Source organism: Anticarsia gemmatalis, chromosome 11 (genome assembly GCF_050436995.1).
Source record: "Anticarsia gemmatalis isolate Benzon Research Colony breed Stoneville strain chromosome 11, ilAntGemm2 primary, whole genome shotgun sequence".
Lineage (NCBI taxonomy): Eukaryota > Metazoa > Arthropoda > Insecta > Lepidoptera > Erebidae > Anticarsia > Anticarsia gemmatalis.
In genome coordinates this window covers 13,045,912-13,071,036 of record NC_134755.1, presented here as the reverse complement: position 1 = coordinate 13,071,036, position 25,125 = coordinate 13,045,912, and the positions used below count along the sequence as shown (strand labels likewise).

The 25,125-nt window shown below is 37.6% G+C and overlaps 1 protein-coding gene across 1 annotated transcript; it reads right to left on the bottom strand.

The window, feature by feature from the left end:
* Positions 1 to 2,905: 2,905 nt before the first annotated feature.
* On the bottom strand, positions 2,906 to 18,786 carry LOC142976673 (scavenger receptor class B member 1-like). The gene is made up of 11 exons (XM_076120169.1): positions 18,665 to 18,786; positions 12,955 to 13,081; positions 11,380 to 11,474; positions 10,806 to 10,969; positions 10,178 to 10,325; positions 9,280 to 9,480; positions 8,646 to 8,770; positions 7,369 to 7,622; positions 6,842 to 6,960; positions 5,654 to 5,779; positions 2,906 to 4,401 (listed from the first exon to the last, which is right to left on the bottom strand). The coding sequence occupies exons 2-11, from the start codon at positions 13,004 to 13,006 to the stop codon at positions 4,132 to 4,134; spliced, it is 1,554 nt and encodes a 517-aa protein (XP_075976284.1). The 5' UTR covers positions 13,007 to 13,081; positions 18,665 to 18,786; the 3' UTR covers positions 2,906 to 4,131.
* Between the last annotated feature and the right edge of the window lie 6,339 nt (positions 18,787 to 25,125).

Here is a 25,125-nt window from a genome sequence, read left to right as displayed (position 1 = left end):
CCCCATTTTTTTTGTTAAAAGATATTAATAAAAGTGTGGTGTATTTGAAAAGGTTGTTGATATAAGAAGAAAACCAGTTCCGGAACTAAAATACCTATTGTTTTTTTGATAATTTATAATCTGTATATAATATATTTTTATAATCTTGTGTATGGATGTGAATGAAGCAAAGGAAGTTTGTAGTAACTAAGTGGCGTTCTCTGGTCTCTACCTTTCCCTTTCAAGGAAAAGCCTTTATTTTATGTATGTGTGTATGCCTGTATTTTATTGTATTTGTAGCTTGTTTTTGTATCGGAATGTCCCTTAATTTTATTTGTTGACAAATAATTCAAATAAAAATAAATTAAATGCGAAAACGAGTTTTATTATTTGTTTGTCGGATTGTTGTTTGTTGTCAATAAAGTTTAGTCTTTCATTCGATACCTATTTTTTTAAGGTACGATTTTGTTTTTTTATCACTTAAAAGGAGTAAGTTCCTTTTTATTTTGTTTAGGTAGACAATGTGCCACCCTGGTCTCTTATTGTTGAAATTTGAGCTTAGCATACCTACTGGTCAAGTGTGAGTATGGTACTTTGCATTTCACAAGAATAATAATTGTGTTCAATACTTTCAGGCTGCAAAGTTTTCTCAAGATGTTGAAATCGTTATAATTTACAATAATTTTATAAAGGTAATGAAAAACCGTATAACACCGGGTTATATGTCTAGTTGAATTAAATAGTAGTTAACTTGTAAGGTTATCACAATTATCATGTTCTAGATAACGTAATTAAGAACTATTAGCAAATAATTGGGTTGCAAGGATCAGATTAACCTGTTAAGGCCCGGTGCACACTGTCGACAGCAAGGCAAGAAATGCTCCTGCATACTGAAAATAAATGCCGATCCTGAGGACTTCAGGAATGCTGACGTGTCGAATGCCAGGTCCCAATGTTTCATCCCGATTGCTATCCTTAATTTTGAAACTGAAGCAACCTTTCATGCCTTATGACTTAACGCTCATGCAGGCCAGTACCAGAAAAACTCAGAAAAAAACGTTTTGTCCTGGCCCGGGATTCAAATCCGAGACTTTGAGTTGTACGTACATACTAAGGAGTGCTCTGCAGGCAGTCGTAGAGTTCCATGATATCCCGAGGTATCCTGACGATGCCTTAGGTTTATAAAGACATGCTTTGCGATTTAGCAGTGAGTGCCGACCATAAGGAGATCAAGTTAATAGAGACCTATAAACGTAATGCGGTCTACAGTTTAATCGATAGTCATAAGCTTTAATGTTCAAATACTTAGCAACAGTTTTATATTACCTGCTAACTAATTATATTACCTGCTAAAAAAAAGAAATCTAGGATTGAGTTTGACGTTTTGATAAATACTGTAAAATGGTCTTAATAACTTAGCATTGACCTTTAGCCCTTACCCTCTATATACTGCCGATCCTGAGTAGGTGATGAAGGCAATGTGAAGTGGGAAGAACCTTTCCTTTACGATATAATAACAGTCATATCTTTGTTACTGTAAAAGCCCGAACTGTGGCAAATCCTAAGATTTTCCGGTAAAACCTAAGATTTACCAACTCTCAATGGTAAAAGTCCGAACAATTCTTTTATTCCGAACTTTTACAACTATTCACTTGATGATGTCGAGATGTCGCCAGAGCCCGGCTTCGCAGGGCTCCTCCTTCTGGGTGGTTTAAAAATAAATAACCAAGAAGGCTAAGGTGCCTGCACCTCAGCCTTCTAACCTAACCTACCCATGTCGGTTTGCCCAAAACTCCTTCTTTATAACTATGTTACGGTATAATTATATACCTGCTCTGGCGACATCTCGACGTCATCAAGTGAATAGTGGTAAAAGTTCGATATAAAAGAATTGTTCGGACTTTTACTATTGAGAGGTTATCTTAGATATCTTAGGTTTTACCGGAAAATCTTAGGATTTACCACAGTTCGGGCTTTTACAGTAACATCTATAACGCCAGAAAAATCAGGCAGAATGCCATTTGGTGTGTGGCTGGTATCTCGTGTGTGAGGAGCCTGAAGTTCCATCTTACGTAACGAATGACTGAAGTATGTACACTTATATACAGACAAATACTACTAAATTATACTATTTTTCTCAAAATTCGCAAACAATCACATCATCAACTTAAATATAATTAATTCAATCAAGATAATTAAAAAATTAGCTGTACACGGAACTAAACATGCACAATTGTTTCAACAGTAAAGTGGGTAAATAAAATAAGATCAACAAGGTATTAATTACAAGCTGCATTCAGATAACAGGATCAAGCCAGGTCATGGATAAACAACTAACTGGTTTGAATTCTTGAGGTGCAGAAAATATGCAATAATAAAACTGATGTCATATCGTGGTAGTTAATACTAATACCTAAAGCCCATTTCCACCGCGAGCGGAACATCACCTTGTTTTTTTAAAGACAACTCCCACACCAAGAATTGCTCTTGTTTCGCGGGTACTTTTACAAGCATACAAACAACGGACACAAAGTACAACCAGACCCGAAACAATTATTTGTGGATCGCACAAATAATTCTTCAGTGTGGGAATCGAACCCACGAACAATAGTAGCGGCGTGGCGACCTAAACCACTGCGCCACGGAGGCAATCCATGAATGATTTCGTTAAACTCGCAAACTGCATACTTGTATTTCCACCAACTTGGAAATAAAAACCAGATTACTATAAAAGAATGCGTTCCGCTTACCCGTGTAACCCGGTCAAAAAATGTTAGTAAGCAAATTATTTCAAAATTTGGAAAGCAAGAAGACGATGATGAGATACAATATAGCATCGATTTGACAGAGTACTACAGTACAGTAAATAAAAAATTATTTTCTAAAAGAAAACAACACATACCTAGATTAAAGCTTTATTCTTCAGATACATATATGTACAATTATTAAATAATTTACCTACAATAACTCTTCACCGTGATATTTTGTACAAACTAATATAGTCACGAGGTTTTGTACCATTTCCATTAAATATAACACCGGTGATCACAGCTTGTCTTTATTTATTCTACATTAAATCTCAGTTAATCTAACTAACTTTGTCTTTAAGTCCATTTCCAATAACCTAACCTCAGTAATGAATATCACTCGCAATTGAGTCTTCAAAACCATGATCGTCGACCCATCCTTTTCATGACGACTTAATGTTGGAGCTCTTGTTGTAAAGACAGTCTGCAAGAAATTTCATGGCAGTTCATGATTCTTCCGAAATAAGACAGCTCAATTTTATTTAAATTAGCTTGGCCTTTCTTCCCACTATGTTGGAGTCGGCTTCCAGTCTCACTGGATGTAGCTGCATACCAGTTATTTCTGATATTCAGCTACTCAGTATAAAGATCTGAAGGAGTCGGTGTATGTCGGTGGGTCGACGATTTTGATGTTAAGACTCCTTAAAACCACCATAAACGCTTTCAGTTGAACCTAAACCTGAAACTAGCTTGACTACTTACCTCACGTAAAACGACCTTTGAAAATCCCTGACTGATTTACCAAAAAATGACTGTCCAAAAATTCAATCTTTAATATTTCTTTCATATATTATATTTTTTTAAATAAACACTGAAACAAGATCAATATCAAGTCAACATTCCAACTAAAATCTCCGATTTCTAACAAATTTCGTCTCTAATCGAAGTCTTATAAAGATCTAAGTATAAATACGTAGAGACATACGGACAGACACGGAAAGCGACTTTGCTTTTTACTATGTAGTGATAAAGCAGGCATAGTTAACTGTCCTGTTATAGATCACTCTTATGCTGGGGACACACTATCGCGATAACGTCGGGCCAAAAGTATTCGTTCTACAGGAAATAATCTTCGCGAATAAGAATACCTTTGGCGCCGCCATTGGTTAATTTGCCGGACATCATTTTGTGGCGACAAAGTTTGAGCTGTTGGCTACATCGCACGAAGCTAACTAAACCTAGCAAATTAGCAACCACCTATTCCGTGTTTTGCGAGAAATTATTTATCGCATTTTCTTTCTTCAAGTTTTTTTTGATGAGGGCAGGCATTTCGTCATGTAACAAACTATAACTTTTATCGCGACTACGCAAACACGAATCGTCGTGCTCAAGTAAAGCCGTAGCACTAAAATTCATAAGTTATACTTCTTCTTCTATCAGTAATAAGAGGAACGTCAGACAGTTTCTCAGTCAACATTTTCTTATTCCTCGAGGTTTCGAACACCATTCCTTGAGAGTTCAACGTACAGTTGACGTACATAGACTTCGCAGCGTAGGCCAGTAAACTTAGACCTACGATACATAGGATTATTTCTGTGATCAAGATCGCGGGAGGAGCGATCTTGTATACGAGGTAGAACACCAGCATTGTCCCGTCTGACATTCTTGGTTGGTCCTGAAAGAGAAAATATATCAAATAAATTTTAGTAGTTAAAGGTGTAAACAAATAGAACCACAATTTGTGATGTGGGTATCGAACACCGAACCCACGCCCTTCCGACACAGTGGTAGCTGCGTGGCTACCATTGCGCCACGAAGGCCCTCAAAATTCTAATCTTAATTTGTTTTAGCTATTCTTGAAAACTGCGGATTCAATTCTTATATTTTTTAGCCAATAATGTTACCTAACCTACGGAAACATAGGTAGGGATAGTTGAAGTTTTTACTAAGTATAAGGAACTAACATTGTTTATAGCTAAACGTGTATGTATTTTATATATCCCTGTCTAAACCTTCGTATATAACAGGCGTTCTTTTATGTATGTGATAAATTATAAAGCAGAAATCTTCATTTTTATAACAATTATATTACTATCATAATTTATATCACTATTGTTTAATGGCAGGTCTGTAATTAATGGTAAAGGTTCATCAAAGTCAACACACTATAAATTAATGTTGTGAATATTACAGTATTTTTTACTTATAACTTTATTATTAACCACGTGTAGATAGATACTATCTGCTCATGATCAACTTAATGGATAAAACTACGTAAACACATTTATTATTATCTTGAAACAAACGGGTATTTAAATAATTATTTTATTAATTAGTAACAATAGGATTTAGAAAAAATATTTTCGTGAAGAGAAAATGACGTAGGAAGATGGAATAAAAAAAATATCAACGTGTTTGGGTAATTTAAAAAAAATGTATTGTTACTTTACACGTGACTAGCGCGGTGTATAAAATTAAGCGGTGTGTTTTCTTTTTTTTAACGGAGGAGGGGGGATTGGGTGTAGAAATTACGGGTTATGTGGTATTCCACTACCACCCCGGTAGCCGACTAAATAGTACGTGTAGGGAAGAAGCGCCCTGGGACCTTAAATAAAATGTTTAACCCGGAAGGGAACAGCGGCAGTGCGATTTCTCTACCACTACCGACAAACGGCTGTCTATCGAGAAAATTTGTATGAAAATCTGATCAACGCCTCTAGTAGGGGCCGGCTAGGGATAGTAGGGGAAGGCTCTTAGCCCCTTTTCTAGCTAGTGGAAGAGTCAGTAATTGTGACGACTATCCTTTTGATACGCAGTTTATGATGGTAGTCAAAAACCTCATTTTCTATGCTACATTGTTCAAATTTACCTCTTGATTTAGTCGCGACTGATCATTGAGTGACAAAATAAATATCTTTGAAACATACCACTTCAACTCGGACCAAAGGCACAACGAGGTTGGAGAACTGCTTGGTTTCACCGTAGTAACTGAGGTCATCCAGCACCATGCTGAGCTGAAGGTTCATCTTCGTGTTGAAGGTCACGCCTACCCTCTGGAAAACACACTCATGTTACTGGCTGTTTAGACATAATTGAATGTTTCACTGCCTCCGTGGTGCAGTGGTTTAGGTCTCCACGCCGCTACCACTGCTTCAGGAGGTCGTAAGTTCGCTTTCCACACGGAGCAATTATTTGTGCGATCCACAATTTCACGTCTAGTTGTACTTTGTGTCCGTTGTTTGTATGTTTGTAAAAGTCCACGCGACACAAGAGCAATTCTTAGTGCGGGAGTTATTTAAAAAAAAACCTGTAGTTGCAATATACACATATACAGTACTACGCCTTTTTCCAAAGTCAAAGTAGTACAAATTATTTGATAAACAAATTAATATTATTACATAACACATATCATGTTGAAATTATAATTAATTGAAAGGAAGAAGCTTGTAAAGGACAGTCAGAGATTTAACCTGAAGATAATAGTTATCTCTAGATAGTGACGTCTTGCAACTATTGTGTAACTTGAATGACATAGTATATTTTAAAGTATGTAAGTCTTTACAATTGCATTCTTTCTGATATTCATGGTTCCGGTAAGATAACTTATTAAGTTAATATTTTTGAAAGTTTAAAGCCTGCAAAACTATATTAATGACTATACAATGTATAGACCATCTAAACCATTCAGAAAAGTTATTTTTATGCAAGGGACTATAAACTTACAAATTAAAATAGATTATAGCTTTCGATTTTAATGATTTCGATTAAAATTTTATGATTTTAACGAAATTTACGACGAATATAGCTAAAGACCCCGTTTTCTTTAAAGGCATTTTTTTTTTACTCTACCTTAAATAGCATAATTTAACGGAAAGAAAAATGGCATCTGTATTTCACACACCTAGCCTAAGAAATCATTACTAAACTGTTCTTAATCATAATAATTTATTATTCCATTATCAATGTCATTACTGCTACGAGTGCTACAAAACTATTAATTTGTTATATTATTCATTTTAATAAATATATTACATAATCATGACACTTTTAATACTTTATTTATCGTAATAACTATATTATAGTGATTATTAAGAGTACATTGACTCTACACTTACTCGGTCTATGACAATTTCATTGATATAAAGGTCTCTGTCCGGCTTCATGCCTTCCACGTAGTTGAGGAGTTCAGGATCCGCGTCCAGGTAATGTGACACGGACACCACGAATGGAAGACCTGGGAACAAAATATATTTTGAATCGGATGTACAAAGGACAAAGTGTGAAATATGCTTAGAGCTTCAAAGACATTAACTATTACAGTAAAATATGGAGATAGGTCTACTCGTTATAATGATTCTAAATAAGTTTCTATATAATTTCCGGTCTTTTTTTCCTTTTAAAATTTGATAATACAAACAAAATTTTCTGACTCTTATGTCAAATTATTTGTAAGAAGACGAATGAGCTAGCAGAAGTCTATAATACATATCACACGCAATTACAACAACATCACATTTTTAATACAGAAAACAAAAGCAAGATGTCTCCATAAAGAAAAAAACTACGGAACAAAAAATACTACCAAAAACAATCCAACCCTCCCCAACAGTTTACAAACCTACTCACAAACAAAAAGACTTACCATAATAACAAGTGGAGATATCCATCAAGCCATCATGATACATCTTTCCCGAGATGGGGTTCCTCATAGTCTGGAAGGTGCGGTTGTTGAAGGTATACACCAGGCCTTCACCACCATATTCCATGGTCTTAGTCCTGTTGTACTCCATGTCGAAGGTCTTGCAGATCCCCATACGATATAAGTTGATAGGTAACCCTGGGGCCATATCTGGTGGGTATCCTAGCCCTTCGTAGGTGTTCGTGAAATTCTGTTGACTAAAAAACTCAAATTAAATTACTAAATAACCTTTTTTGGAAATCTTTGTACTAAGTATTTGAAAGTCATTTAATTTATTTTAAATCTTTTTTGCGATGCGGATATTTCATGATGATTTATTTCAATATATTTATATTTTAATATTTTCTTTTTCTTATATAATTAAATATTAAACGTAGATTTAAGAAAAATATAAGTACCTACAGTATTTTTTTTACCGTTTTAGAAAAGTGTTTAATTTGTGTTTTTTTTTATTTTATTACCTACTATGATTTGATTTAATGAGCGATAAAATGGGTATAAAATCATTTACGGGTAACTGTCGTAAAATATTAAGAGAATGGTTTTGTTTATCTTTAAAGGTACCAAAATAAGTGTGAATAATAGAATAAATAAACAAAAAAATCTTAAACAATAGCCATTAAGGCTTTAATGAGTTAATATATTCACATGTATAAACACGTGACAAAAACATCACATTAAGGTTCGGAAGCTAGAACGAAGGTATTGACTTAACAATGGCAACAGAATAAATGATATAAAAAATGTTTGCGTAAGGCCTTTCGTACACAAGGCTACGCAAATCAACGATTTTAATCCTCAAGCAACTACCGTCATACAAATCCAATCGTAGGACTGATGTCGGCGGCAAAATGTATACAAACCTCAACTCTAATAAAACCCTAAGGGCACCTACGCACTTTGCGGTTAGCCGGAATGCGCAGCCGCATCGCAGTGCGAATAAGAACTACATTCTCGTACAAATATTCGATTGCGGTCACCCGCACGGCTAGCTAGTGTTGTGTAGTTGGGTGAGTAGAAGCTTAAGTTAAAGTTAGTTGGTTAATTTTTCCAAGATGGCGGCCGGGAGATAGGGCGACTCTACAAACTTGAACTTAAGCTTAAACTCGCCCAACTGCACACAGCACTACAAAAATAACGTCCTTTGAAAAAATGAAGGCAAGGCCTGAATAAATTTTCAGTGGTCCAGTAGTCTTGTATACAAAGGGCCAAATGCTCACCTTTCTTCAACATCTTCGATCCCTCCCTTCTGCAGGTGTACATACTTATTCACGTATTTGATCTTGAACCGTTCTTCCTTACTTGCTTTTACTACTATCTTGTAATCTGATTGATTGTCGTAGAGCTAAAACAATCGTGAAACTTTTGAAAAAGTCTTCTTGGGAGGCAAGACTGGTCTACGCGCTATTGTTTGAACTGCTACAAGCTGCAATGCTTGAAGCAAGGTTCTGAGTAATTTATTCGCTTGACTTTTCTCAGATTATCTCAGTAAGAAAATAATAATCATAGGCTAGAATTTCATCATCTGAATGATACTAGAAGAAGCCTCATACTTCTTTATATGCAGGACATGCAGGTATTGTCACATAATCCAAAAGCGAAACAGACTACAAAACTTGCACTGCTGCAAGTTGTTTAAATTGTACCCTTGCATCCGCGCTCGATCAATATTGCTGGCAATCATAATGTAGGAACAAAATTATACCGCAAATAGTAATAAATTTAACCCATTAATGTCCCGAAATGTCCTCCCGTAATGAGGTAGGGGTTAGGCCTTAAGTCCACCACGCTGGCCAAGTGCGGGTTGGAGACTTTGCATACCGTAAATAAAAGTAAAAAATCTGAACCACTTACCCTATCCAATAACCCAACAGAATCAAAATAAACCAGTCCAGGAGCGAGGTTATTGCACATCGTGATCAAGGGGTCTTTGATACCCCACAGATAGTTGTGTACGTCCGTGTTGATGATGACTTTCGAGTTCAAGCTCGCGGCCATCGAACTGAACATGAACTGAATGAAGTATGGGTAGTTCGAGAATATTGAGGTAGCACTCTGAGAAAAAACCAAAAAGAAATGAAATTGGATTATGCGTTTTTGAGTAAAGCGGAAGTTACAATAAATGATGGCGTCAATTAGAGCGACTCTTCTTTTTTTGGAGTCGGTTAAAATCCTGTGCTTTTATACAATATTTTTTAGCACCTTTGGTCTTAAATAACTTTAAAAAATACAACTTAATAACATAAAAGGTATCTTTAGTCAATGTTCTCATAATTAAATATGTTTTGTTCAATCACGTTATTACGTAGATCAAGTACAATGAATTTTAAAACTCAGTAATGTTGTATCTATAACAGCACAACAGGTTATTTTTTACTGAATCATACAAATGCAGTTACAGCGAACGCTGGGATCTCGTTAAATTCTAAAGATAAGTTATATTTACAAGCACGAGGAAGGACCTCCTGACTAAAATGTAGTCACTATTCTTTAAAATACTTTTTTTTAAGATTACTCCCGCATTAGGAATTGCTTTTATGTCGCGGGGACTTTTACAAACATACAAACAACGGACACAAAGCACAACCAGACCCGACATAATTATATGTGGAACGCACACAAAAATTTTCTTGTGGGAATCGAACCCACGACCTCCCGACGCTATGGTATTCGCGTAGGGACCTTAACCGCCACGGAAGCAGTGAAATAAAATACAGTAAATAATTATAACTTAATAATAATCGTAACTTACAAGTAAAGGTAAATTAGGTAGAGTAAGGTTCATATCTTTGGGATGTGCGATGGACTTCTCCGCAACGAAGTCAGCTCTGTACTTCGGATCCATTGACATTTCTAAGCCATCTTCAGTCACTTCCACATTCTCATACCAGTGGTATTCTCTGAAAAGAACAGGTGATTATAATACTAAAATAACGGATCGAAGGTTTTTGGTTTTACTACAGGTATTCGAAGTGGGAAATGAGATAAGATGACGCATAGAAGAGGCTTCAAATGGCAAGTCCTTTGGTATCCTGTCATGGGAGTTTCACTTTTGAGGGAGATGTGTGACAAAAGAGATCATTCAGGTTCCATAGATTTCTGGGGCTTTTTTAAAAGTGCCGGCCAACAAAGAGCTAGGCCATCTGGAGAAATAGTTAGTACGGCACAAAAGTTGTAAGATCGCTTTGACCCAAGTTAGAAGATTCGACAATTTCAAACATTGATTAATTTCTGACAGTGCTGGGAAACATAAAATTATAATTAATAATGCTTGAATTCACAATTGCCATTGTGAAGCGACCGCTCTGAAGTTGATTTAAGGTCCAGAATTTTCGCCGAAAATCACCTGACTTCTCTAGGTTACACTACTTTTTACTTACTGAAACACAAAAGGCCCAACTTCTTCCACTTTAATCTTCTGGTCTTGTCCAGCGAGGAACCTGTCTCCGTTAGTGATGTTGAAGATGTAGATAGATAACTGTGCCGCTTTGAACTCGTTCACTAGGATGTTGTATAGCATGGAACCTTTGCCTAATCGGAGGTTCTGTTGGGAAAAAGGTCTTTTTAAATTTGCAAAATGCGATCCGTCATCAATGCTTACATTAAATCGCCTATCAAATCCTTCGTAATAAGTAAGTAAGTAAATAATAATAAAAAGTAGTTTATGCGGCATACTCCAGAGGCGCTGATTTCATGTATTTTTTTTCAATAGCTACTAGATACCCTGGAGTTAAAGTCTTCACTAGTAGATTTCTTTCGTAATTAAAAATTTCGAATGTAAGTAAAACTGCTTGAAATATTTTCAGTCGTTGTTAGGAAACTTTCATCAATTGCTTGGCTATAAAAATATTTAAAAAGACAACTAAAAAGATGATAAATACATTTCTTTTAAAAATGCAATATTTAGATATTAGAAATTATAAGTATATTATCGTCATTGGTCTTAGTACTTACATAATTGACTATAGTATGTATAGGATCTATAACTATTATTAATACTGGTACTACTAAAGATGCGATGCCCAACAATAAGGCCTTGAAAATTTTACCTGAAACAATACAACAATAACTTAGAGATAGTGAATACTACCAAAAAGTTTTTTTTAATAATGAATATTCACACGCCTTAATAGAAAGATTTTGGTGAAACAATAAATAAATAAAATATATATAAATATCATAAATTAATATCATTGGACAACTCATTAATAATGAAAATATAAAGAGAATTTTACTTATATACTTCTAAATACATACTTTTATAGATACATTAACAAGCAGGCTCGAACAGATACACGTGCTGATCACACAAACATTTCCGGGGATGGGATTCGAACCCGCTACACGCGGTGCTAGGATTATTGCGGCGTGGTGATAATGTTATATCCAAAATGTAATGAATTAATAAATGATTTATAATTCAGAGATAATAATTTGGTTGTCATGCTGCTACTACCATGTCTGGAGGTTAATAGGTATATAGATATTTTAAAATAATCAACCACTCCTATAAATCAAGGATGGCAGATTCACAGTGCGTCATGAATCAATAGCAATCCAAAACAACTTAAGTTTTAGCTCAGAATGGAAATTGAGGAATTGACTCCATCGTCCATCATTAGCAATATTTATTTTTAAAATAAGTTTTAATAGTTTTACAATAATTATCTATACTAATATTATAAAACTAAAGAGTTTGTTTGTTTGTTTGAACGCGCTAATCTCAGGAACTACTGGTCCGATTTACAAAATCCTTTCAGTGTTAGATAGCCCATTTATCGAGGAAGGTTATAGGCTATATATCACGCTACGGCCAATAGGAGCAGAGTACCAGTAAAAAATGTTACAAAAACGGGGAAACTTATGACCTATTCTCTTTTATGTGACGCAAGCGAAGTTGCGCGGGTCAGCTAGTCATTTATAACGAGGCACGATTTGCCAAAATAATCTTATTTACATTCTTTAAAACTATAATAAAATAATTAACTTTTTATTGCTGTGTTTTTATGTTGATTGCAGCAAGTAATTTTTTTAATGGTGAAAAAAAAACTATTTAAATGTTTGTTCATCTGGTATCAACGTGCTTATAAACATTTTTAATTAATTATTTTTGTGAGAATTATTGATGAACATCAACGATATGATCGATGTGGGAATGTCTTGTTAGATATTTATTTATTTTTATTCCATTCGCTTAGTGTATGAAGCTAGAAAGGATTTTTAAATATTTTCTTAGATAATTCAATAAAGTAGAGTCAAATACAAAAGTCGCTGAAGAAATTTATTTTGAATCAAGAATATTATATCATTAGTAAAAACAGTTGACTAAAAATAACAATTCTACCAATTACCCATCCTTACTGAGTTTTTCAGGGCCCTACCTTACAAAATTACAAAGTAAAGAGGCTAAGAAAACATTAAGGATTTTAACCACTTTTGCAAATGACTGTGTCCAAAATAAAACCAGTAAGATTTTTTATAACAATTTTTTGAACCAAAACATTATCTCCAAAAACAAAATCAACTTACTTCTATGTATAATTTGGCGATTTAACGCATCTGTTCTCGTTATAAGCACCATCTTATGCGTTCTCTTAAATTACTGCTTAATAATTTTCTCTATGGTATCAGCTAGTCAATAAATCCGGCCATATTTCTGAAACAAGAAGAAAATATTTTAATGCAAAGGTTTAAGAAACAGTTCTTGAAAAAAGTCAAGAGTGATTGTCTTTTCTTCATCAGCTTGAAGGACAAACGCCAGAATATCTTTGGACAACTCACACACGGTCATTTGAATTCAAACTAAACGCCGCTTGTACTACGGTAACCATACAACTGATAAACATACTTATATACTTCTAAGTATATAGACAAAGTTACATCTAGTCTTAGAACAATATTTTTTGTTCATCACACAAATAATAGTAAATTTTGATGAAATTTGACCCACAGATCAATCAATCAATCAATGAAATATTATTTTGTTTATTTTTAACTTTACAACTTGTATTCATTCATATTTTTTCTCCGGAAAATGTTAGCACAGGCCTAATAATCAAATCATATAACACTAATAAGTTAATATAATAATAAGTTCGACCATAATACCTTATTACTTACAAAAAATAAAAACGGAGAAAATACTGTCAAATAAGGACACAGATATGAAACTCTTAAAATTTTCCAAATATAACTATCATTTTATTTTATGTGACCAATTTAGAACAATAGGTTTGTTTCTTCAAAGAATATGAAGACAAATAAACGCTATAATTTATTACATATTTCTTTTAATAAATGAAACGGGTTGAAGCAAAGATAACATCAAAACTACGTCACTTTTGCGACTAAAACTATGAGCGCGTATTCCGATACAATTTACGTCAATTGTCTAAAAGTTCATAATTAAAGTATTATTTCCGTGAGAAGAACATCAATATCCATTGTCTTCATTATAGCTATAATAATTTATTCAAATATAATATTTAGTGATAGCCGAGTGTTATAAGATCGCACCTCCCACACAAATGGTTGATGGTTCAAACCCGCGGCAGCACATTGAAACATCGTGATGAAGTCTTCTTTCCAAAAACCAGGGTCCAAAGAACGCAACTTGGAACGATCCTTGCAAACTCTCTTTGCTTTATTCACATCTATACGTCATATAATTATTATATTTATCTATATTAATATTCTAAAGCTGAAGAGTTTGTTTGCTTGTTGGTTTGAACGCGCCAATCTCAGGAACTACTGGTTACTTCCGGTTTGAAATTTTTTTCATTGTTAGATAACCCATTTATTGAGGAAGGCTGTAGGCTATATATCATCACGCTAAAATCAATAGGAGCAGAGTACCAGTAAAAATTAAAAAAAAAGGGGAGAAATTTTGACCCATTCTCTCTTATGTGGCGCAAGCGAAGTTGCGTGGGTAAGCTAGTTTTTAATAAATATATCGGAGATGGTCTTCAAAAGTACATGTCCATATTTACATATTATTATGTTAATATGAATTTGAACTTTGTTAAGGTCGTACCATATTCATTCATTTCTGCCAATCTCCATGGGAACAAGGAATGATTTTATTATATTTTTTGCGGATATTGACACCGGAAGATTTGCACAAAAGTATTGTTAAGTTTAGCCTCCATTAACGAAGTAGCATTAAAACGTGTTATGATGATGGAAATATTTTTATAAACAATCGTGGGATACATTTGAAGATAAACATCGTAATTATTGTTTTTGACGTCATGATGTTTTTGGGCTTTTATTGGTCCTAAATGAAGCAAGTAGTTGAGAGTTTGTTTACTGTTATATTTAATTAATTAGCTTGTCTGATTTAAGCGGTCAGACTGGTGACAGTGATGGTGAGTCTAGGTGGTCGCTACGACTGGAAACTTTCGGATTGATAATTTATCATCATTTCAATAAAACTGATGTTAAATGTATTATTTAGGTTACACTTTCAATTTTTTATCAAGTATATTTTTTTTTGTTGATAGCTAAGGATCATATTACAAGGGCTTAAAGATGAAATGATTCGCAAAGGTTTCAGCGACCAAGTTCGAAAAATTAAAAAAAAATGCTGTTTTCAATTTATATTTAAATAAGTATATACACACATACATATTTAACAGTAAATGTCATATATCGCTGCATACTCAAGCAAAACGTGTCTTGCTATTGTAATTATGAAATAAATTTCGGTAAAATATTTAAATAGTATCTAATAATCTCCAAAAAACTAGTTCTATTGTCTAAAATATTAAAAATTCTACTGTCGGGTCTGTGACGTCTAAAAATTTAGAATTTAACTCATAAAACTGTCTGCATATAAAGCTTGTAGCATATGTTTTACCGACGCGGAAGCCGATTGCAACATGCTGTAGTCTTCTAAGCCGCCAGGATGGAGTTTACGGCTAACGAATGCTGTTTTAGTCCAATTATTCGCTTAGCAACAGATATGTGTGCGACTATCTTCATAGTTGTTAATTTTTACAGTTTATATCATAGTTTTAAATATTTTATTTTGTAATAAAGTTTAACTATTAAAAATAATGATTTAATAATAGGTACATTTTAATAAAAATGTTCAGAAAGAAGACTCGAGAAGATATCTTGTTATTCAGATTTTATCTACACTAGCGTTGACTGCATTTTTGGTCCAAGATCCCAATCTACTAATATTATAAATGCGAAAGTTCATCTTTATATATATAATTCTTCTGTAAGTGTGTATGTCACTGAACTTCTCTTAAACGACTGGACCGATTTTATTGAAATTTTTTGTGTGTGTTCAAGGGGATCTGAGAATGGTTTAGATTCACAATTTTGTCTGCTGGACAATGTTTTTTTATTTAATTTTTATGGCAAAACAACGTTTGGAATTTGGTACACATGTATTTTACTACCTACGCAGATGATATTGTCGTGGGTAGTTAGTATGTCAAGTCACGCGAATGGACTATAAACTACTTTAATTTTTGCATCAAAACTGCAGGTAAAATGTATTATTAGGCATGTTACTTAATTATAATATGACAAAAAATAAAGCCGGCCCTTCTCGGAACGGAACTGGATTCAAAGGAAAACCCTTTTAAACTCTTACGAGGAAATAATCTTACCGCGGGGACTTTACCAAAATATGGAACGAAAACTTAGGTATTTTATACAATTCTGTTTTGTCGTATGGTTAGTGGTCAACCTAGTGTCAAAGTTGTTCAAGCCGCTCGGAAGGCCTTTGACATGGCTTAACTAACGACTGTTATCTCGGGACTGACTATTAACGTGCCCTTTGAAGCACGGAGACGCTCAGTTCAATTACCAATATGCGGTCACCCATCTATAGAATGACCGCGTCAACGGTTGCTTAACCCATTGATCGTTTTCCGACCGGTGAGTGCACCTGGCATAGTGCGTTTATACGATTGACTATGAGTCATGGAAATGTAAGTCTTGTGCATTTTTTACATACCTACATAATAAGGATTTTTATTATAATTTAACCGGTCACACTGGTACGACGACCTCTTTACTCAGTTATAATTATTAAGATAAAAATATATATAATTTTATTATTAGGTTCGTGTATTAAAATGACATAATTATTATGAATGCAGCGTTATTTATTTTTTCTTTAAAAGACAACTCCCGCACTAAGGTTTGCTCTTGTGTTAGCGGGGACTTTTACAAACATACAAACAACGGACACAAAGTACAACCAAACCCGAAACCAGACCGTAGTCGCCACAACTATTGTGTCGGGAGGTCATGGATTCGAATCCCACACGGAACAATTATTTGCGCGATCCACAAATAATTGTTTCGAGTTTGGGTGTACTTTGGGTCTGTTATTTGTGTGTTTGTAAAAGTCCCCGCGACAACAATTTTCAAAGACTATAAAAAACAAAAACATGTTTCTTAGCAACCCTTAGATAAGAAAGTAGGCTTATCAACACGCCCCCTGTTATAAAAAATTATGTATGTGGCGAACATTTATAGCGCATAAAGTGGGTGTGTCGTTATCTTACTGATACATTGCCCATGCCATGTCAAAGGCCTTCGAGCGGCTTGTACAACTTTGACACTAGGTTGACTACTAACCATACGATAAGAAGAAAAATTTAATTATTTTCCTCGTATAGTTACTGCGGTCATCTTAGTGTCAAAATTGTTCAAGCCGCCCGAAGGCCTTTGACGTATCTTAACGGTTGTTATCGTAATAGATATCAAACGTGCCCTCCGAAGCACGGAGACGCCCTGTTCAAATACCACTATGCGGTCACCCATCCATAGAATGACCTCGCAAACGGTTGCTCAACTCGCAGATCGTTTAGCGAGCGGTAAGCGCAACTAGCTACGGGCACTATATTTGCTCAATTACCTATTTGTATAACCTATTGCTATGTGAAACAATTTTAATAAATTATCTTCACAAAATACTTTTTAATTATTCGTCATATTCATTAATTTAATTTAAGCAATTGTTTATTTATTTTTATTGAAAACTATTTGAATATTTAGTAGTTTATAGACCGTTTTCTATTACCTAAACCAAATTTTATGAACAAATACTGCATAGTATTTCGTAGGAGGAGCTCGTGGCTTAGTTGACAACAAGCGCGCGGTTCGATCTCTGAGGTTAAGTTACGCTTGCCGAGGTTGTACTGTGGATGGGTGGCCATTTCATACATTTCGAGTTTCTCCGTGTTTCGTAAGGTAAAAAAAGATACATTGTCGGTCCCGGCCGTCATTTTCGAAAATTTTTGACAATCGTTAACAGAACTGTCCTAACTAGTTGTAACTTTCAAGCTTCTGACTTCGGTACTTCGATAGGCCGAAGGGTATCTTACAAAACCGATACAAAAACGGAGAAAATTATGATCCTTTCTCGCTTATGTGTCGCAAACGAAGTTGTGCTGGTCAGCTACCTATAAATAATTATCACTTGTTCTAACGGTGAAGGAAAACGCCGGCTCTCACTATGCGTTAGGTACCAACTTCTTTATAGAAATAAAGTAGTAAATTTAGTGCATAAACATTGTTAGGTGTTGTCCTTATTTATATACTCAATGGCAACTAATTATACACCTATTGTAGATTGTGGGAATGACATTTACTTTTCAGTAGAACTTCTAGATTTTTATATAATTACTAAAGTTTACAACGTTTTTTCAAAGACTTTTCTTGTGGGAGGATTTAAATAACGACATGAAAATAAAAAAAAGTATTATTATATCATTCATAAAATATATTTTTTCCATTCGGGTTTTTTGAGACCAAGGATTTTTTCTTACGATTCTTACAAACTTCATTCTTATTTGTCTATGTATATACATCTTGTTATATAAAACTTTCCACCCCTCTCTTTATAAAAAAATATTAACATGTAGTTAAGACAATACAAGCGATTCTGTTCGACTCCCTCGCTTCGTCAGTAATGCAATAAGTGAGACACGAACTTGCTTCTTCTCGATCGCAAGTCCGCTGACTAACTTGTTGCGCTATCTTCATTTGAAATATATATTTCCCGGTATAGGTAAATATTATCTTAAATGTGAAAAATGCGGGAAAATGCGTGTTCGCTTTAATTCACACATTCACATGTAATGCGAGAGTTTTAAAGTTATTATTATCTATTACTGTCCAAATTTACTGAATAAATCTAGAATTAATAAAAAAATCCCAGATTAACCTAGGCATTTTTTAAACATAACATTTTAGTAAAAAGACTACTTACCGAAAATTAAAAATATTTTGAAATAACCCAATCCAGAAACAACACTATTTAACTCAAAAACATCTAATTTAAATCACACGTGCGCAAAAAAAAACTATATGAAAAAACATTTAATAAAACGGTATTAAATTCACGAGTCAATCAATTTTAAACAAGACACTTTTATTTCGCACTATATACGACATTTATTATTGTTTAGTAGTTGACAACAAGCGATGACGGTTGCGATTTAGCGACTAAATAATTTTTCAAAACCGGACAGCGCATTGACGCTTAGTGCTTATAATTTAGAGCCATGACCTCTTAGGGATCGGTAGATTATACTTCACAAGCTACACTTATTCTTATTCATTACTTAACGAGTAATGATAGTGGTTTAGACTTCACCTTTTACGCAAATGGTCGACGGTTTGAACCAAGGCAACTCATTAATGAGATTTCGAAGTTATGTGTGTATTAAAAATAATTATTACTTGTTCTAACTGTGAAGGAAAACGTTGTAACGAAACCTCACTTTACCTTAGAGTTCTCAACCTGCTTTTGGCCAAAATTGTGGACTAAAAACCTAACATCACCGTTACTCCTGGAGGAGATTTACCCATCAGTGGGACAGTAATAAATTGCGTTTAACTATTTATCTTAATGATTAAAAACAGGCCTCCTCTCCGAATAAGATTGGTTTTCTTCAGTGTTACAGAGGTCCAGTTTTGAGGAAATCACGGTGGCCTAGTGCTTAACTAGCAAGGCGCCCATAGCCAATGAGATCAGTAAACGATCTGTGGGTTAAGCAACTCTTAGCGCGGTCATTTCATAGATGGGTGACTGCATAGTGGTATTTGAGCTGGGCGTCTACCTGCTTCGGAGGGCACGTAAAAAGGTCCCGGTCCCGGTCGGTCCCGGCTGTTGTCTACTAAGATAACAGTCGTTAAGTCATGTCAAAGGCCTCTCGGGCGGCTTGAAAAGCTTTGATACTAGGTTAACCACTATAACAAACAAACAGTGCTTAACTTCTCATTCCTTCAAGAACTGTTTGAAAACAATATGAATGTTAGAGCAAAATTTGCAAAGATCTCTCTGCAGAATGCATTTAATGTATTCACACAAACTTGTATTATAAAAATATTTATGCTGACTGGTTATAAGATAATTAGATATATCAAAAATATTACGTGAAATAGTATTGACCTCCAAATGCCAATGTTTAGCCTTCCGTCTTGAGACGCGTCACAGTTCAAGTTTATACGTATCGAAAGTGTACGAGATATTCTTTATATATTATATATATTTACTTTTTATGTAAAGCACACTAATCAATAACTATCTGTCTGTCTGTCAATACGTGAAAATTGTGCTAGTGTCATTTGACAGAAAAGTGACAGATTTAGTATATCTGTCACCTTTCTGTACTTTTGTATTGTCTATTGCTCGTTCTCCATCCATTTGAGATCACGTTTCCCGTAGCTCGATTTTCTACTACTGAGTATCGACAACCAACTAGCTAAAAATATTTTTTTCATGAAAATCTGATCCCCTTCAGTGGGGACTGTAGAAACCATTTGTGCAGTACATTTTAATACTCGATACTCGATGGTAGCAACTGTACTGCAGTAACTCGATTCTCTACCACTAACGACTACTGACAACCGGTAGCTATAGAAAAAAATGATTGACAATCTAAATCCAGAGCGAATTCATACCAGTGTTTTTCCTGGAGCGACTATCTGACCTCCACAACCAATTTCCTAGGATATGACACGATACCCTTCGGTAAGGCCGGTTGTCAGACTTTTAAGCTGCTGACAGTTTCATTCTAGCTACAGAAAATTAAAAAACGTTTATAACCAACATCAGTACCGATGTTAAGGTCTATATAGGTTTTAAGATTTGGTTTAGTTCAAAGTTTCCTTTTCTACATACCTCATTGACACACAACATACAGTAATAGGCATCAAAATAGTAACGCCCCACTGACCTTATAGTCTGACAACTTAGTATAGAGTCTTGTGTGCAAGGTTCGCGGCTGATCGAGAAAAAGAAAATCTGAATTTAGAGCTTCAGTGATCTGTTGGCTTATGCAGCTGACGGTGGCCCGCCTGATACTACTACTTTATTTATGAACTACACTATATTCTTAACTAGCCTACCCGCGCAACTTCGCTTGCGTCACATAAGAGAGAAAGGATCAGAATTTTCCCCGTTTTTGTAACACTTTTTACTGTTACTCTGCTCCTCTTGGTCGTAGCGTGATGATATATAGCCTAAAGCCTTCCCCAATAAATGGGCTATCTAACACTGAAAGAATTTTTCAAATCGGACCAGTAGTTCCTGAGATTAGCGCGTTCAAACAAACAAACAAACAAACAATCAAACAAACAAACAAACAAACTCTTCAGCTTTATAATATTAGTATAGATTATAATGTATTTAGATACAACACGCGAGCCAAGATTGTCTATTAACTTGTCGAACTATAGTGGACTTCCTGACAACAAACGGCGGTCGATGAACTGAAAAACGGCTCCAACTAGTTTAGTAGGTAACTTAAAATAAAAGACTGATTAGCTCAAAACCAAATCATTTCTTGAATACTGATATTCACTACTGAAAATGATGAGTGTCTAAGTTTGGCTTGTCACATACACATATTCGGGCCGGTATGGTCGGTTCCATAGTATTTATCGAACAACAGAACGAAATGAAAACAATAACTGCACTTTTTTTGCTTGTGCCGATCGGGTAGTCACGTCAGGTCCGATCGTCACAAGTTGAGGGATGTTGTCTACCAGTCAAATCAGCTACTCTTTCACAAAAAAACATTTTAGTATAGAAATACGACACAGTGACGTCACAATGTTGTAAATTCGTTGGATTCAAGTGAGTGCCGAATATAATGTTTCAGTCTGTAAAAAAAAATTCAAAACATTAACAAATTATCATTTTATTAAACTTTTACAGGTTCAATTTTAATACATTTTCTTTGACCAAGTATCCTACCTAAGACAGTTTTTATTTACGCTCAGCATTTTCCCCGAACATTCATGTACCTACACATATTATTAAATTTTACCGTCCGGCTGTGCTGATTAATTCCGACCCGAATAGGTGTTTCAAGCCCTATTGTTTTAATGTACCATTCGTCTGAAAGTTGGAGCTAAATATCTAGTTAGAAGCTAGTTTAAAAATAAATCTTAGTACTTACATATATATAATGAAGCGGCGATAGTCCAGGGCATTGAACTCGTGAGCCAGAGGTTGTGGGTTCAAGACCCGGCTATTGCCCTAATAATGTGAATGCACTATATATTATTACAAACAACACAAGCTGGCAGGGATTACATGATGGCTATTATTATGTTATATTGGTAATATTTTATTAAATAGCAAAAGATAAGTTATGCGGATGTCTGTCTCTAGTGTTAGCATAAACTATAACAACAAAAACATGAAATTTGACCCACACATACTTCATTCATGTATTTCATTAGCACAAATGACTTTTCAACTCGAGAATTATTTCAGACAACCAGTCTTACCATATCGTGTTATAACCCAGGTAACTGGGTTGTGGAGGTCCGATGTAAGTACAATGAATTAGGGAACGAGCAATGTGCCATTGGCAGGGCATGTTACCAAAGCAGGGCTAAAACCGCCGCTTGGGGCTCACTTTTAGAGACTCTGGACTCGGATCCGTGGGGGCGCCCGTATCGTTGGGTCAGGGGCAAACTTCGCCCCTGGGCCCCTCCATTAACCCAGAGTCTCCAGCCCCAGGTGGTCGAGCACGTGGTCTCCACTCTGTTCCCTCTCAGGGCGGCACACATCCCGCCGCCCATGGCTCCGCCGGCTGGGACGCTGACGACGACGATGGAAGAGGAAGAGATTCCCCCGGTGACCCGGGTAGACCTGAGGGTGGCGGTGCAACGCCTCGCGGCAAAGAACACCGCCCCAGGGCCCGACGGCATTCCTGGCCGAGCGTGGGTCCTGGCTCGAGAGGCCCTCGAGCCCCGACTACTGGGGCTCTTTAACGCGTGCATGGAGAGGGGCGAGTTCCCGGCACTTTGGAAGACCGGGAAGCTCGTCTTGTTGAAGAAGGAGGGGCGCCCCGCGGACTCGCCATCCGCGTACCGGCCCATCGTGTTGTTGGACGAGGTGGGCAAGCTTTTCGAGCGCATCCTCGCAGACCGCCTCGTCACGCACTTAACTCAAGTCGGGCCGGACCTAGCGGACCAACAATACGGGTTCCGCAAAGGGCGCTCCACGATAGACGCAATTGCACGCGTTAGGGCCCTGGCGGAGGACGCAGTAGTCCAGGGAGAGGTCGTCTTGGCGGTGTCACTCGACATCGCCAATGCCTTCAATACCCTCCCCTGGAGTAGCATACGAGTGGCACTCGAATATCACCGAGTGCCACCCTACCTCCGCCGCATCATCGGGGCCTATTTGGAGGAGCGGTCGATCGTCTACCCGGGTCAAAGTGGTTGGTCGCGAAGAGTGGTTTCTTGTGGGGTTCCACAGGGGTCGGTTTTGGGCCCGCTCCTGTGGAACGTAGGATACGATTATGTCCTACGCGGTGCGCTCCCGCCGGGCGTCGGCATATTCTGCTATGCCGACGACACGCTAGTTACAGCCCGGGGGAAGACGCACCGCGACGCGGAGGTGCTGGCCACAGCTGGGGTCGCACAAGTCGTCGCTCGCATCCGGCGGCTGGGTCTGGAGGTGGCTCTCGAAAAGACGGAGGCCCTATTTTTCCACGGGCCCCGACGCCGCCCGCTTCCAGGATCCAGCATAATAGTAGGCGGAGTCCGCATCGGCATTGCACCGTCGATGAAGTATCTCGGTCTTCTTCTCGATGGTCGATGGGACTTCACAGCCCATTTCAGACAGCTGGCCCCCAAACTCGTAGGTGCGGCGGGCGCACTCTCGCGTCTGCTGCCGAACCTCGGGGGGCCAAATAACAACTGTCGACGGCTGTACGCCGGGATCGTGCGGTCGATGGCCCTATATGGCTCTCCCATTTGGGCCAATGCCCTGTCGGCCAGGAACATCGCCGCGCTGCGGCGTCCACAGCGCGTGATGGCCGTCAGGGCCGTGAGAGGCTACCGCACGATCTCATACGAAGCGGCGTGCCTACTAGCCCGAACGCCGCCCTGGGATCTGGACGCAAAGGCCCTCGCGTCACTATATAAATGGAGGAGGCTCGAGGCGGAGGCTTCATGCCGGCGCCTCAAGAAGTCGAGGCGCGCAGGGCGGAGCTCCGCCAAGACGTCCTGGCGGCGTGGAAGCGACGACTGGAGAACCCCAGCGCCGGCCTCGTCACTATCGAGGCCGTGCGGCCGGCGGTCACGGAGTGGCTGGAGAGAGGGCACGGCGCGCTCACATTTCGGCTGACGCAGGTCTTGACCGGACACGGATGTTTCGGCAAGTACCTGTGTCGTATAGGCCGTGAGCAGACGCCCAGGTGCCATCATTGTGGTGACTGCCCCGATACGGCGCTGCATACGCTGGCAGACTGCCAGGCGTGGTCGTCGCAGCGCCGTGAGTTAATCGGGGTGGTCGGGAGCGACCTCTCGCTCTCGGCTGTGGTTCTGTCCATGGTCGGGAGCGAGGCAGCGTGGTCGGCCGTCGCCTCATTTTGCGAAAATGTAACTTCCGCAAAAGAGGCTTCGGAACGGGAGCGGGAAATTAACGCTCCCCTCCCATCCCGCGCTAGACGCACCGGGCGTCGCAGGCGCCGGGACGATCTCCGGCCCCCGTGACGCGGACCTGTGGGCGGCGGAGGCGGAACGCTCCGTCGCCTGAACAGGGAACAGGTCCGAGAGGTGGGGGTGTGCTGTGTGTTCCTGGCATACCCCCTTGAAGTGGAGAGTTAGGGGGGGCAATATTCATGCCCGCCCCCGCTCGAAGGTGGGCCCGCATCCAAAGCCGGCCGTCACCGGCTAGGACGCGGAGTATCCAATCGGAGGTACCGCGTCCTGGCCACTTTATGGTGACAGTTGAAGAAACACCGTCAGGTTTTTAGTCGGTATGCCCAAACTTAAAAGCCGGAACGCCTAGCCGGCGGGAGAGCCCGACAGACCCCCGCTACCTCCCTGGAGCGGGACATGCAGTAATGCATTTTCCTGACGAAAAAAAAAAAAAAAAAAAAAAAAAAAGGGCATGTTACCAAACTCCAGGGTCCTATCGAAAATTATTCTAATAGTACCTAATAGTATGTATCCTATAGTATCTATAGCCCTTTGTCCGACCCGATAATCAAAACCAAGACCTCATGGTCTTGGTTTTGATTATTTTGGAATTATTTTGGAAATTCAAGTGTGCTAACTGCTAAGCTCATGCTTAGCAGTTAGCACACTTAATCTTGAATTGGTAAATTATAATAAGTACTCGTAGTAACTCTAGAGGTCATTACCTTTTTTTGAAAATAATATTTCCTCATTTGAAATATGGAGCCGCGGGTAAAATCT

Bases quoted from the DNA above. Each gene is read 5' to 3' on its own strand.
- LOC142976673 (XM_076120169.1), bottom strand. From the start codon at position 13,006: ATGGTGCTTATAACGAGAACAGATGCGTTAAATCGCCAAATTATACAT. The intron at 8,771-9,279 runs GTAAGTGGTTCA...CGATTGTTTTAG, and splicing joins CTGTTGGGTTATTGGATAGG to CTCTACGACAATCAATCAGA. The intron at 7,623-8,645 runs GTGAGCATTTGG...TGAGTTTTTTAG, and splicing joins ATCGAAGATGTTGAAGAAAG to TCAACAGAATTTCACGAACA.